The following is a 15,747-nucleotide window of genomic DNA, read 5'->3' as shown; positions in this document are numbered from 1 at the left end:
TTTGGGTATTTTGAAATGGTTTAAAGTGATTTTTGGAAAAATTTAGGTATTTTGGGTGAAATTGGGATTTCAAGAGCATTTAGGTAATTTGGGTGGATTTAGAAGCAGAAGACCAAGTGACAATTTTGGGTGGTTTTGGGAAATTTGGGTATTTTGAAATGGTTTAAAGTGATTTTTGGAAAAATTTAGGTATTTTGGGTGAAATTGGGATTTCAAGAGCATTTAGGTAATTTGGGTGGATTTAGAAGCAGAAGACCAAGTTGGACATTTTTGGTAGAAATGGGGTGCCAACCACTATGTATGAGCTATGGACCAATGAAATCCTCATTTGGGTTCTCTATGTACTTGTCTTAGCTAAACCCTAGCCTAGGGCTAGTGGGTCTAGGAGACCATCTACATGAGTTTCCCAATAAGTCAAGGGATCAAAGTCAACAAATTAGGGTTTAGGGTTCTGTATATGTGATAGTGAGTGTAGTGAATGAACTAGCTCCAGACCAACACCCAGGGTCAACCCTAAGGTCAAACAGTCATATAAGGACTCCTCTTGAGATCCTCCATTCTGACCCCACCCACTAAATGTTAGAGGATAGGACCAATATGTGGAACTTCAAGTTGAGCAAGAAAGAGTTTACAATTTCTAATTGTGAGGGTTCCTATTTTAGTTTTCTAAGAATAGCCAACAGGAAAGTCCTATGACTAAACCGTAGGCAACTAAAGCGGGAAAACTAAACCTCAACCCAAAAGTGAGGTCAACAGTGTGCTACCTCACCAGAGTCTACTTCTTGAGGAGAGCTTCTTCATTACTAAAAGAAGGATCTTCTTTGGAGCTTGAGATCGTGTCGTACTCTCCTCCTAAAGGAGATCATCTTCATTCATTGGAGGAGCGAAGCGGACCTCACTGGAGCTTTTTCAGAACTTTTTCATCTCTCCTAACATTAGGAGAGCTTCATCCCATGAGAAGAAATGTGACATCTAATTCCACATTGGTGAGATCCTTAAACCCTTTCTCATTTTCTTTCTTAGTCAGCCCTAGGATTAATTTTTGGCAAGGTACTAGATTTGGTTGCCTACATAAGGCGAGTGGCCGACATACACTTGTTGACACGGCCACACGCCTTTGGATTGGATTTTTATTTCCAAGAGAATGCCTTAGGTTAGGAAGCCTTTATTGGACATATTCCTAGTGAATTTGAGAGTTTTCCTTATTAGCCTTAGATCTATACCTAAGTGGGTTGGAATCTCAATTTTCATATGGCTTTGGAGCTTCCAACCTTCTTTGGAGGGGTTGGGATAGTTCAATCTTGAAGAATGGTATAAGATTTATAGCTGGCTTATTCTACAAGATCGTGTGAGGTTCTTATGATGGAAAAATCTTTGTAACTAGTTCATCATATGAAAGGTGGAGGACTTTTCCTATGAGAAATTGAAGGGTGAAGTTCTCCACATATCCTCACCAAAGTGGAAGACAACTATGACAAAGATCTAAGAGCTTAAACCCTAGATCCTATGTGAGGCTGTTAGAATGAGTTTGATGCGTCGTCGATTGTTTCGGGTTGCATTGCATAGATGTATTCATTTGTTGCATTTTTGCATGTGGATTATGTCACATATAGTACGTGTAATCATGTGAACACTTCAGTTCAATTGGTTGTCACTACCCGATCGACTGATAACTTTGGATATGTTTGATCACCCTGGCCCGATCGACTTATTTTTTAGGTTTGATCGACCGCTCTAGCTTGATCGCCCAATCTTTTGGGTTTGATCGACCACACTAATTTGATTGTCCACTCTGGGTTTGATTAGTTTCCCCCACTCGAACAACCAATCTCTTGGGTTCGATCAACTGTAGTGGTTTGATCACCCACTATAGGTTCGATCAACCACCCCCGCTTGATCACCTGATCTTTTAGTTTCGATCAGGCACACTGCTTTGATCACCCACTTTGGGTTCAATTTGATGCCCCGACATGTTATCCCGATATTTTAGGTTCAATCGATCGCCTAACCTTTGGAGATGATCGACCACCCTGATTTGATTACCCACTCTGAGTTTGATTAGCCGACCCGATCCGATTGCCCGATTCTTTTGGGTTCGATCGACCATCCGACGTCGATCACCCGTTCTTGGTCTGTATTGTTGTCCTGACTCAATCGACATATTTTAGGGCTAGATTGGCCACCATGTGTCGATCACTTACCTTGGTTTTGATCAATCGCCACGTGTTGATCACCCACTTTGGGTTCGATTGGTCATCCTAGGCCGATCACTTGATCCTTTGGGTTATATCGGTAGTCTCGGGTCGATCACCCGATTTTTTAAGTTCGATCGACTGTATAAATTTAATGGCCCGCTCTATTGGGTCTGATTGAGTGTCCCAAATTGATCAACTCATCCTTTTGGCTTGATCTGCTGCCACATCCCGGCCGACCAATCACTTCCATGCTTGTATGTTTTTTGCATCAATTGCATGTGACATTTTTTTTCTTGTAAGTCTTATATTTGGCATGTTTGGGTGTCTCTTGGAACATCCATGTTTGGGGTGTCTCTTTGAGTATCCCCACTACTGGTGTCTCTTTTAGTGCTTACACTTGTAAGTATCTTCCTCATATACGCAGTTATATGCACGGAGATGGACACTTTCATACTTTAAGAGGAGTTGGCTCACTCATAAGCCATCTACCCCACTCCCTATGATGCTTCTTGGAGTCTCATAGGTATTTCAAATTATATTAAGCACAAGTTACGCATCTTAACCACTCAAATCGTGTCAGTACCTAGGGTGTGATTATCACTAGTAAGGATAACATCACTTTGTATTTTTGGCATTTAGCATTTATGTATGCTTGTCATTTTTATGTCATATGCTTGACTTGTCTCATTTGCCTTATTGCACTCACCGCATGTTGCATGTGTGCTCGATGAGTGTCTCTTAGGTAAGGTGTAAATACTTTTTGTAGTTATCCTTTTATTCAATGCAAACTCAATTGTAGTCGGTGTCTGCTTGTCACATGATGCTCCGAGCACCCCGAGCCCCCCGAGCAGGCATAATTTCTTTCCATATGTTGCATGTTTTACTGGTACATCACGTTCCTGTGTATGTCATGTTGCATGTAGGCATCCTTACATCCATTTGCATGATGTGTGTTTTTCCCTTTTGGGCGCCCGTTGTGATTGTTTTGTGCTTTGATCAAACAATCACAATGTGGGCTTTTTATGTGATTGTTTGTTTGCCCATTTGCCTTGATGGCTTATCCCACTGGTTAAGAGAGTGAAAATGTTGTTGGTTGTGATACTCAAATGAGCATTGCCCTCGATGATGCTTCGGTGAGCAATGCATGTTTCTGTGTCACAAGCAAAAAATAATATTACTATGCTAAAAATCTATGGACTCTAAAATGTGTCACTTAATTTACTCTGGATCTGCCATTAGCGATTTGTTATTTTAAAATATAAAGAATAGATATTTTTTTTATTATAAGTATTATCCATCTATATTAAAATTATATATGTTAGGCCATAGGTGATGCCACCTATTTTAAAAAGACACCCTTTTTCTTTTGATGTGCTTTAGAAACCTTGGATCTTTAGGACAATGTCAGTGTGTTGACTCCATTAAAGTCATACAATAACAGGATTCTTTACCCTCTGCACATAGGCGCTGGTTAGGAAACTTTCCTTAGATGGTGTGTGATGCACTAAAAATATATGTATATTTTTACCTATATTTTATACTCATTTTTAGTGATATTGCACTTTAAAGAGCGGTATTTTTCATGTTGTATTGTAGTTTGTTGATTTTTAGGACTTGAAGCAAAAAAGAAAGCAAAAAAGATGAAATTTGAAGTCAAAATGGCGTTTTTTAAGAAATATTCAGCGCTGACGGCGCTAGGATGGATGCAGACGCTGACGGCGTCAATGTTGGCGCAAGACCTGTTTCGAGAAGATTTTACAAACTTGGACACTTTTTGAAGAGTTTTTGGATGCACCTTTGGAAAACCGACATTAGGCACTATTTAAAGTGGAAATTGATCAGAAAAGACCCCTTTCGACCGCTTTCCACTCTCTTCCATGCTATTCCACATTCCCTACAACCACTTAGAGTTCATTAGGCATTTATTTCTTTAGGGTTTTGAGTTTTTGTGATGGGTTTAAGTGTGAATTCTTCTCTAAGAGTGTTAGAGAGGGAGAGAAGCGAGAGATTTCTTCTTCATACATCTTCTAAGAGAGACGACGAGAGATTTGCTTTGAGAAAGAGTTTCAGATAAGTGTTGTTTGTTTATTATTGTTGTATAAACTTTCTTTTATATATGAAATTTGTGTTTTGCTTTATCTTTCTCAAGAAGTCTGAGTAGTTTCATTTTTCTTTCTCCATACTCTGCGATACGGTGAAATGAATAGATAATTTGGATGTGTCAATTTTAAAATATGAAATAAATTGTGATAATTTTTCAACTTTGTTCTTAATTTACTTTTTGATCAGACCAATTGAGTTATTAAAATATATCGTGAAACATATGATCCGGGAAATGGAGTATGAGTTCTACAACAAGGGTGAGAATCACATTTAATTCTATGAAGGAGTATTTTGTTCATAGAATTAAGTGCAAATAAATAGAGAAATATACTTTGTTGGGTGTAGAATTGGAGATTTTAAGGTGACAGACTAAAATCCCCAATTTGGTCTTAGTGTTTAAGAACTAAAGCGAGCGTTAGCCTTCAGGGGAAGGGAAGTGGGAGCTCTGGAGTGAGAGCCAGTATCCTCCTAGCCTAACCACGAATTTAGGGACTAAACCTGAGATTAACCAATGATTTTCTATAACACTGAATCAGGGTAGATAATTAAAATTGCTCCTATTTGACATAATACATATTTAAATCATTTATCTCATCTCATTTTACCAAAAACTCATTGTAGTGGGAAATATATTTTTTCACATTAGAAAACTTCATCTCATAAAACATAGTTTAGTCGTTACTGTTTAAACTTTACATTTTAGTTTTGCTAGTAGGTAATAATTTAGGTCTGATAGTATAGTATCTCAAACAACTCAAAATTAGTGATAGTAATTTTGTTTTATTTATGTGAATTTCCTAATTAATTTATCATTTCAAATTTAAACCTTCCTCATGGGATCGATATTTGGGGTTTAAATAGAAAGTCATATATACTTGATAATAATGCATATACTTGCGTAGAATCCCAACATAAATTGCTTAAATTTCTTATCTTAAAATAATTATTCATAAAATAATGCATAAAGTTTTTGGCACTGCTGTAAATCGGACTCAACTTTATAAGTTTTACACAACTATATTTTCAGGATCAGTGTGATATGCTAGGACTAGAATGCTAGGTAGTATTTTTGATGTCTAACTATTGTTTTTTGCTAGTTTGGTTGTCCTATTCAAGCATCTTTATTGTTTTGTGTTTTTAGTGTGATTGTGTACTTGATATGCATAATAGTGTATTAGAGCATTCTTCTTCAAGGGTCGTGCTTATATATATATGTGCACACACATGTACTATTAAAAGGGGGAGAATGTAATGATTTCTACTAACATTTTGATTGTAGGTGCCATTTAGTTCCTCCGATAAAAGGCACGACTCATTATATATTGCATGTTTGTTAGCTTTCCCATTAACATATTTTTGTGCAGAAATGTCCCATTTTTTCCTATTCGCTTTTTAGAGTCCTTAGGAGATTCATGTATCATAAATAAGATATGAGTACATGTTTCGAGGTATTTTTGTGAGGGAACCATGTGGTGGGGGACAAGAGCAGCAGTTCTTATATCGTATCTTAATGCATTTGATATTGATTTATTGATTTAGGATCAGACATGTCTGTCTCGAATTCAACAGCTCTTTTTTTTTATACGTTGTTGACCCAATGACACTAACATCTTAATATTTTGATTTGGCTTATTTTCCTGCTATATTGCATGTTTGCATGCTTGAAATGGATTTCTTTGTTTCTCTCTATGGTGTGATGATGTGTCCTTTGGCATGCTCAATTTACTTTACATTTAACACTTATTTTTCTTATGAAATTTCACTTTAAATAAAGGTATTTTTATATTTTTCTTGCAAGTATAACAGGTAGGACACATGGTGAATAGGAGCTGAAATATAGCAAAGTAGAGTCGAAATGGAGTCCAGCCAACTGATGCCTAGGCGCCAGCTGTTGAGCGCTAAGATGCTGCCCAGTAGCACCTTGGCACCAGCTTTTGGGTGCTTAGACTCCATAGTCTCCCAGGTAACCTGAGAGGATGGAACCTAGGCACCATAAATTGGGTGTCAAGGCGTTGGTACCTGTCATAATGGTTCCTGCAGTTATTCAACACAATGATGAGATTTATTTGATGAATTTCGACACTTGGAGAGGGGATGCCTGCCCTCTTTGAACCCTTGTAAATTCCAAGGAGACCAAGGAGTCGTAGGAAGATCAAGGGTCTGTAGATTTTCACTTTTCATGAGAGATTGGTGAGGAGTTATGAGAGAAATCTGCAAGGGGATCATTTCAACATTACAGGGAGCACATTGATACATTGTTGGAGGGACTCTTTTCAGAGAAGAAAAGCTAAGTATTGTGTTATCATTTATCTTGTACTTGTTGTAAACACATATTTAGTAGATTTTTTTTTGTAAAGTGATAAGGATTTACATGGTGTTATTCATGTTTTGTGAGTAGATTTCCTTTAGCTTTCTCTTGTAATAAATAAGTAAAATTTGTAGGATGTTAGGATTGTTATAGAATTGTTCTTAAATCATTAATGTGATGATTTTTCTTCTGCACTTAATTTACTTAACATTCTGGCCTAATAATTTGTTAAAATTTATTATGAACCCATAATGACTCGGGAGAGCTGTGTCATGAACGGATAAGAAGATCACATTAAACTAGTGGGTGAAGGAAAAGTAGTTTATAGGGCATTGAAAATAGATAGGGAAATAATCTTTGATGGGTTCAAATTGAGGTTTCTAGGGTGACAGACATAAACACTTACCAAGTTGAACTAAACTTCCTTACGTGCTCAAAAGAGGGTAAACAAGATATATGTTCCTAGTTGGCACTTGCCACAATTACAATTCATAATCTTCAATCCTACAATAAACTTATGCAATCACAAGAGAAAGGTAGATTTTATATCTTGATATTCACCAAATCATATGATTTAGTAGGTTTAGCTTTAAACTTAGTGTTGTAATTTAGAAGTAGTTGTTTGAAAAACCACCTTAATCAATATTTCAAACTAAGACCCAAACATAGTAGACTAGAACTTCTCCTAAAGGATTCATTATCTCCTTTCCCTATGAGATTGGCAAAATGAACTCATTAGAGCCCTATATTACAAAAGCAATACATATACTTGTGTAAGAAACCCTAGTGTCCAAAAACACCTAGTTTTAAGAACTTAATTAAGTAGTTAGGGGGCAGATCAAGTTTTTTAGAATCATCATCGGGACTTACATAATTGTGATAATTTATGGGGTGCAACAGTGTGTCTGGGAATCACGAATATAATATAGGCTCATTAGGATCAAAATTCTAAAGTTGCTTCAAAACCCTAATGAAATATTCAAGAAAATAAAAATTTTAATGTTAAAATATTTAGAACTTCAAAATTTGTACTTTTACTTTCTTCTATGGACTTTGAGCTGAATTTTAAATGAGATGCATACATGGCTATCACTCTCAAGTCATATAATAGGGCCTCCACGCTTATGACTGCGGTAGATAACTACATTCATGTTTGCATGTCCCGATGAGAAGTCTCCGTACTTCTTCAACCTAATTGATCAAGAATATGGTTTTATACTTAGGTGGTCATTTAGTGCGCTTGGGGTGTTAGAAAGCTCCTGACTCAGATGGGTGTAGATGGACCTTTTCTTTCCTTTCTTTCTTTTCTGAAGCATTTGTGTCACTTCGGCGGGTATAAATCCCACCTCTTGAGCTCTATCTTGCAGGTCATAGGACTAGAGTTTCCTTTTTTTGACCTTAGGTCTACTGAGGTCCCCATGTACAACATGCAATTCACAGATTGCTGACCGAAATCTCTAAAAGTGTTGGCTTCCTTAACGATAGGGCAAACTTAGAGTCATAGTAGTTTGGGATGACGGGTTCGTGATTCTCAGACCTGGCTAACTCTACCTGTTAGGATTACTCTACCCTTCCTCTTACTGAGCCCCTTTGAGCCATGTCGCTCCTTTAACTTCGTTGATATCATCTTAACGACTTGATTACTTATGAGCCACCACCCGTTTGGGACACGGTGATTCACCCTCTGCCCTTATGATCCGGTGAGATCTGACATGTAGAGATTTCCCGTGGGGTTAGTTTTGGTTATTTGGTAGGTTTGGATTCCAACAAGCTGCTACCCATTTGGGATGTGAGAGACTCACTTTCTATCCTATAGCTTAGCAGAGGTTTTGAAGTATCATGTCAATCCTGTATGGAATAAACATCCTTTTATGGCCCACTCTCCAGGTTCATGATAATATAAATGAAACTCCTTTTATTGAGAGAATTCTGAGGCATCCTCTAGAATGTAATTAAATAGATGGATAAGTTCCTCTAGAAAACTCTTGATCCCAAAACAAAAATATTCTCTTTAGTTCTCTGGTTATAGGTGGCTTATGTAGGGATTCTCTTCGTGGATGTTGGTTTTAAGGTATTTCGATCTGAGCTTATTCAGATGTATACTCTCGATCCATCACATGAGAATTACACTTATATAAGTCTTCCACTTATTTCTTTTTTTTTGTTTGCATGTTTATTATCATATATCCTTCTTTACAATCTATCTCCTCTTCAAATTATTGATATAAAATGGAGGAATATTTATTTAAATAAAAAAAATTATATGACAACATATAAATAGACAAGCTCGCAGCTCTGATTATTAAAAAGAATTGAGAAAATAATTATTTGTATCATCAAACTCCACCAATTTCAATTGCTAGAGATGTTCCCTGGATGAACCGCTTAAAGCAAGTCCCAACTTAATGTGCAAAATCCACGTCTGATCATTGATATGATTTTTCTTGCTCAATTCCTCCATCTCAGAAAAAATCTACCCTGAAATCAGTGATCTCTTGAGCTTTGATGGTTGTCCAAAGGATGTAAGTAATATCATACTCACTGAGTTCCACTGCTCACTTCAATAATAGATTGAGATGCTTCAGTTGCATGAGTACAGACTTTATGGATAATTAGCTATGTCCTGAATTAGATGCATTTGAAAATATGATCAGAGCCTACCAGAGGAAATAATCAAGGCAAATGTTAGCTTTTCCATAATTAGACATCTAATTTTAGCTCCTCTAGCTGCTCAATTAGTATAATATATCAGAAATTATTTCCTTGGATCTTCTTTGACCAGTACTGAACTGACATCCTCTTGCCCGACTTTGAGATACAATGAAATTTTCTCCCCTGCCTCAAACTTTGAAGTAATAATGGTGATGCCAAAGAATCCTCAAACTTTTAAACACCACTTTACATTTGGGCATGCACTCAAAAAGTTGATTTTTTCTTTAGCACCTTAAAAACACTACACATTTATCACTCAGCTTTGACAAAAATCGACAGAGACCCTGCTATTCACTCAATCAACTTTTGGACTTTTTGGGTGCTTTGGGGGGGATGGAATATCCAAAATCACTTGTACTTTCTTAGTGTTGGCTTTTATTCCTTCAGAAGTTAACAAAAAAGCCTAAGCATTTATCAGCAGATGCTCCAAAAGTACATTTCAAGGAATTTAACTTTATATTAAATTTTTTTAATATTTTGAATGTTTCTTTTAAATCTTCTATTTCTTATCCAGACAATTTACATTTAACTAAGACATCATCCACATACACTTCAATGTTTTTTTTTCCTTTTTGATTTCCACATTTTAAGCTCAAAGGGCATTACATCTAATAATAAAAGATGTCTTTTCTACGTCGGTTAGATGCATCTTGATCTAGTGGCATTAAGGTTTGAGAAGGTGTCAAGAAAACTCATCATAGAGTGTCTGACTGCCGCATCAACTAATATGTCAATCTTGAGCAATGGGTAATTGCCCTTCGAGCAAGCAGCATTAAGGTTTGTGAAGTAAATGCACATTCTCTACTTTTTGTTTGCCCTCCAGACCATCACCATTTTGAGAGCCAGGTCGGGTATTGGACCTCCTAGATATAACCAACCTCTTTGAGCATTTCACCTCGACAGCTATTGGCTAGATAAATGTTTTAGCAATCAATTGGATCTTTAGTTGCACTAGTCGAGCTATTGGGATGATATTCAATCGGTGACAGGCCACATTAACTGAGATTCTAGGCATCTTCGCCGCTATCCAAGTGAATACATCTCGATGCTCGTATAGGTTTTGGATCAATAGATTTTTGTACTCTGCATCAAAGCTTTCATTGATTAGAAAAACATTACTAGGCTCTCCTTTGTCAGACCTAGGTCTCATTGGTCTTAAGTCCTGCTTCACTTTGAATCTGAATGTCGAGAAGCTCGTGCGCTGGTAACCGATGGAAGGTAGCAGCTCCTTGATTGCTCCAAGTTTCCTCAGATCGTGATAATCTCCCTATCATCGAGAAACTTCACGACCACATGATAGGTTGTAGTTGTCATCTTGTTACTATTCGACAAAGGTTTGCTTTAAATAACATTGTATATTGGTAGGGACTCCACCACCAGAAAGTCCTCAGTGCTGTTGAATTATTTCTCTTCCTTGTCCTATGAGACGCCATGAACAATAACATCTAAAGCTTCCATCCTCTCGTCAAACCAAACAACGGGTCGATCGGTGCTGTCAACCAATCGGTTTTGAGCCCAATCTTGTCAAACTCTGTTTGGAAAAGGATTTTCACTAAACTTCTAGTGTCAATTAGAGTACTACCCATCTAATAGTTGTTGATTAAATGTAGTAATAACGATTGCATCATTATATGGGTTACTTTTCAGCGAAAGATCTGCATCTATGAAAAAAATGGGGGATGATATGCTTATTAGTGGGGATAGAGCATACATCCTCGATTGATGACTCTTCTAGCTAGACCGACAGGATGACTCTCCATCTCCCCCATAATAGCCAAAATAATTCCAGTGATGTGAACTTCTTTCACCAGAAAAGGTCCATCCGACGGCTCCTCAGCTGGTGCCTTTTTCTACCATCGAGTATGTCTTTCGATAACAACTAACTCTTTGAGCTTTCCAACAATGATCAACTCCTCCAACAAGTTCCAAAGGTGACAACACTCATTTATGTTGTGCCTGTAATCATGATGGTAATCATAATATTTATGTGGATTCCAGAGGGCAGGTCCAACTTTCATCGAAGGAGCTTTCTTAAAGTATTTCTTGTTTTGAATGGCTTCAACTAACTCATCCATCGAAACATTCAGGGGGGTTAAGTTATGCATCTCTCAATAAAAGTGCGGTTGCTCAAACTATTGAGACAGTTGTTTGTCATAATATTGATTCTGACCCTGAATGCCCTTGTCATTGCCTCGATCATCCTGTGCCCATTGGTTGTTGTTATATCAAGAATGATCAATGAAGATTTGGCTATCATTCGAGTTATCTCCTTTGTTCTGTGCCTTCCTCTTCTTAAATCGATGGTCAGAAGATTTTTTGTTCGACATTATAGAGGTCTATAAGAGCTCCTCGACAGTAATGTGAACGTTGGTCATATCTAGTAGCTCAACAAAAAACTTTAGTTCGAGCAATTTCAAGTCGTAATTGAACCTCCCGTCTCTAACTCCTTGCACAAGAGCAGTTTGGGAACTTAGAGGTTTCAAGTCCTTTACTTTCAGTATCTTCTTTTGGAATCAAGTGATATAAGCTCACAAATTTTCATTCTCTCCTTGCTTTTTTTTTGCAGCAGAGCCTGAGACTTCTTCGTTGGCTTCTGTACATTGCTGAAGTGTGCCACAAAAAGATTCTTAAACTCAGCGAAGGTCGAAATAATACCAATCGATAGAGTGAGAAACCACCAAAGAGCTGACTTCTCAAGTGTTGTTAAGAAATGCTGACACTTCATTGTGTCATTGATCTGCAACACTACAACTGATGATTTAAAAGAAGCCACATCGACTAGATCATTCTTCCCTTTATAATGAAACAAACGAGGAAACTTTAACTTTGTTGGGGGGTACTACCTCCATGATTGGTCGAGTAAAATAACTATCTTGGGGTGGCTAAAAAGGTTCCTCAACTCGCTCTACTCGATGCCTGACCATCAGCGTAGACTCAGTGTTGTCAAAATGTTGGGATCTTCGTGTCCTTTGGTCTCCTATTGTTCATCCGACCGTTGGGTACTGGCAGGTTCTCAGAATGTACCCCTTAAGGCGAGGTCACCGAGACCCCACCTCCAGAAGAGGTGGTTGATCATTCCTTCAAGTAATTGCTTCTTGGAGGGCCTCAAATTAGCTTATCATTTGCTTTCGCAACTCTCAGACTTGCTTTCGAATCTCTTGATGCATTAACTTCCTTGTGAACACCATTAGTGTTGCGTCTCTCTGTTGAAATTCTCCTTTTGTAGTGTGCTCTCCTTCTCGTCTGCAGCAATAGGATGTTGAAAATCCTAACTTGTCTTTTTGTGTACACGCCTCAAGAGTTAGTGCTGAAAGGAAAAGAGAGAAAGAGTCGATAGAGAGAGAAAGATAGAATGTGTCCCTTCATTTTTGTTTTGACCTCTTACTTATAGGGGTCTAAAACACATTACACAAAAGAGGAGGAAATGTTATAATAATCGCTCAAATGACTGAATCAAAGTGTCTATGAGAAAAGTACATTATAATAAAAAAGAAATATAATATTTATGGAACATTGGAAGCTTTGCTATCGACTCACCATGTCGATCTATCGTATGTATGAGATCTCTTCCGCTGAGGGGACAAATCGATCGATAACTGGCATCTGATCGATTCGGTAAGAGGTCAGTCCAACAATATGTCCATCCGCCGACCGATTTTGCTGTGCAGTCAATCGACTGCTTAGTCAGTCTACATCTCACTCTTTTGGCTCGGGGCTTCGGTTGCCTGAGACTTCATTCCTAGCTGTTTGTTCGCTTTGAGGTTTGAACTGGTATTTTTGTTATATACACTTCTTATTATAAATTTATGCATGAAAATGTTTATTTCAACTTAAAAAGTGATCATACTACTGATTTGGATATGATATTAAAGATTTAAATCTTATGTGCATGAAAATTTAGGTGTGAAATACATAAACACACGAGAAATATGTGCTATATATGTAAATGCCCCCCTTTAATATATAGCTGGTCCTTAAAATCAAATTTTAAACCTTATTCATCATTCAAGTGTCCACTACTTCAATTGCACCAACACAAATGGTTAATGTCGTCGGCTTCAACGCAAGGCAGGCAAGCGCTCCTCTTCTTCTCTTTCTCTGGTGCCCGTCATCGGCCTCACCACCTCACCAAGCTCCTCCGCTCCTGCACCTCCGTCTCAGATCTCCATCGAATTCATGGCGCCATGATAAAAAATGGCATCGACCTCCTACCCTTCCCCTCCGCCAAACTCCTCGCTTCTGCCACCCTTCTCGATCCCGACCACGCCTTCTCTCTCTTCCGCCTCCTCCCTTCGCCGACCCTCTTCTCCTTCAACTCCATTCTCCGAGCTCACTCTCTCGCTCCCGACCCAAACGTACAAGAAACCTTTTCTATCTTCAACTCAATCAGAGCCCGAGCCCTCTCGCTCGACCAGTTCTCCTTCATTACCGCCCTCAAGGTCTGTGGTCGCAAACTGGCCATCACTGCCGGTGAACAACTGCATTGTTTGGTAGCCCAGGCCGGTTTTGATTACTTCCTCAATCTAAGGAATACGCTTTTACATTTTTACTGTGCTTGTGGGAGGGTCGCGGCTGCACACCAACTGTTTGATGAATTGCCTCATATAAAAGATGCTGTTTCTTTCAATGCCCTGATGGGAGGCTATCTCCGGACCTCACAGCCGGCGAAAGTTCTCGCCTTTCTAAGAAATATGTTTGATTTTAGCATGGAAGTCGGTCCAGCCACAACTGTCCGCGCTTTCTCAGCAGTTACAGACAGTAATTACAATGGCGAGCCCCTCCATGGCCACTGCGTCAAAACTGGGCTTACATCCGAGCCTAAGGTGGCGACTGCGGTAGCAACGATGTATGTGAAGAACGGAATGATGGAACCTGCACGGCAGACGTTCGACGAAATGACGCGTAGAGATGTTGTCCTTTATAATTGCATCATAGATGGGTACGCTAAAAAAGCTTCCTTGGATGACTGCTTGGTTCTATTGCAGAAGATGAGGGAAGACGGAGTTAAATCAAATGCAGTCACGCTTCTAGGACTACTATCATCCTGTGCTTCCTCTGGTGCTTTAGGTTTTGGGCGGCATATCCACGACTACGCAAAGGAGGAGAAGTTGGAAATCCAAGCTTCTCTGGGGACCGCTCTGTTGGATATGTATGCGAAGAATGGATGTCTGGAGGAAGCAATTTCAGTTTTCAACCAAATGAAGGATAGAGATGTGAAGGCATGGACAGCCATGATGATGGGATTTGCAGTTCATGGCAGGTCAGAGGAGGCTCTGCGGCTGTTTGATGAAATGGAGGAGAGTGGGATGAGGCCTAATGAGGTGACCTTACTTGCTGTTCTCTCTGCTTGCAGCCATGGGGGATTTGTGGGCTTAGGAAAAGATTACTTCAAGAAAATTGTTTTTGAATACAGGGTAAGCCCTGGGATTAAGCATTATGGATGCGTTATTGACTTGTTGGGCAGGGCTGGATTGCTGCGAGAAGCTTATGAGCTGGTGAAAAGCCTGCCTAATGGAGGAGATGCCATGGCTTGGCGAGCTTTGCTTGCTGCATCCAGGGTTCATGGAGAGATAGGGATAGGGAAGCTGGCCAGAGAAGTTTTGGCAGCCATGGGTGAGGACCACCCAAGTGATAATATTCTTCTGTTGGGCAGCTATGCCTTTGCAGGGAGATGTGCAGAAGCTAAAGAAGTCATGGATTTGGAGGTGGAGGGGGGAGAGATAATAAGGAAGGAGGCAGGACGCAGCTCCGTTGAGATGGTAGGTGGGTAGAGTTGAAGAAGAAAAAGTTTTGAGGAAATGTGCAGAGGAGCTGGAGCCTGAATTTGGGACGGAGAATCGAGGTCAGATTATTTTGAATTGATTTATTTGTTGATATACAATAGATTAATCATGTTTATAATTCATTAATTTGAAAAACAAAATGTATAATTAATTTAATTTTGTTTGGTTTTCTTTCTTCCACATGACCTATGTTTGAAGAATTGCAGCCTAACTTTTAACCGTTCTGGTTATTGTGCTCGAATGTATAGTATATTGGTTTGAGATACAGTAAATAATCATAATATGCAAGCTTCCAGTACTCACCCTGCAACCAAAAAAGAAAAAAAGTTCTAGCTTTTTTCTTGAGAAATTGATTGAGCTAAGATTTGTCTCATAAGTTGATCCTTAAAACAAAGATTTGCACAGAAAGTGTTAGTTCAGTGAATTTAAAGCTAGAATTCAAGGGCCATGTGGGATTCATGATCTTAAGGAAATGTTTAAATTGACGTCCACATAGTGGTTGTGTCTAATTATATATTTCTAAATTATAATTATAAATTTCTAAACTATAACTTTACAACAAATATTTTTAATTTATTTTCTAACTGCACAAAATTCAACATCTGAATGTAGAAGACAAATGAGAAGCAAGTGTCCACTACTTCAA

At 38.6% G+C, this 15,747-nt stretch overlaps 1 protein-coding gene across 1 annotated transcript in view; it reads left to right on the top strand.

The window, feature by feature from the left end:
• Positions 1–15,305, top strand: part of LOC110018161 (pentatricopeptide repeat-containing protein At5g52850, chloroplastic-like) — a 21,871-nt gene extending 6,566 nt beyond the window's left edge. Inside the window, exons 3-4 of the mRNA XM_020715373.1 lie at positions 8,649–8,703; positions 13,220–15,305. Coding sequence (XP_020571032.1) covers positions 8,649–8,703; positions 13,220–15,089 — 1,925 coding nt within the window. The 3' untranslated portion in view covers positions 15,090–15,305. The remainder of the gene's footprint in view (positions 1–8,648; positions 8,704–13,219) is intronic.
• The last annotated feature ends 442 nt before the right edge of the window (positions 15,306–15,747 follow it).

Source organism: Phalaenopsis equestris, unplaced genomic scaffold (assembly GCF_001263595.1).
Source record: "Phalaenopsis equestris unplaced genomic scaffold, ASM126359v1 Scaffold000004, whole genome shotgun sequence".
NCBI classification, from domain to species: domain Eukaryota; kingdom Viridiplantae; phylum Streptophyta; class Magnoliopsida; order Asparagales; family Orchidaceae; genus Phalaenopsis; species Phalaenopsis equestris.
Note: the sequence above shows the minus strand (reverse complement) of the source record. Positions and strands in the feature narration are given on the sequence as shown.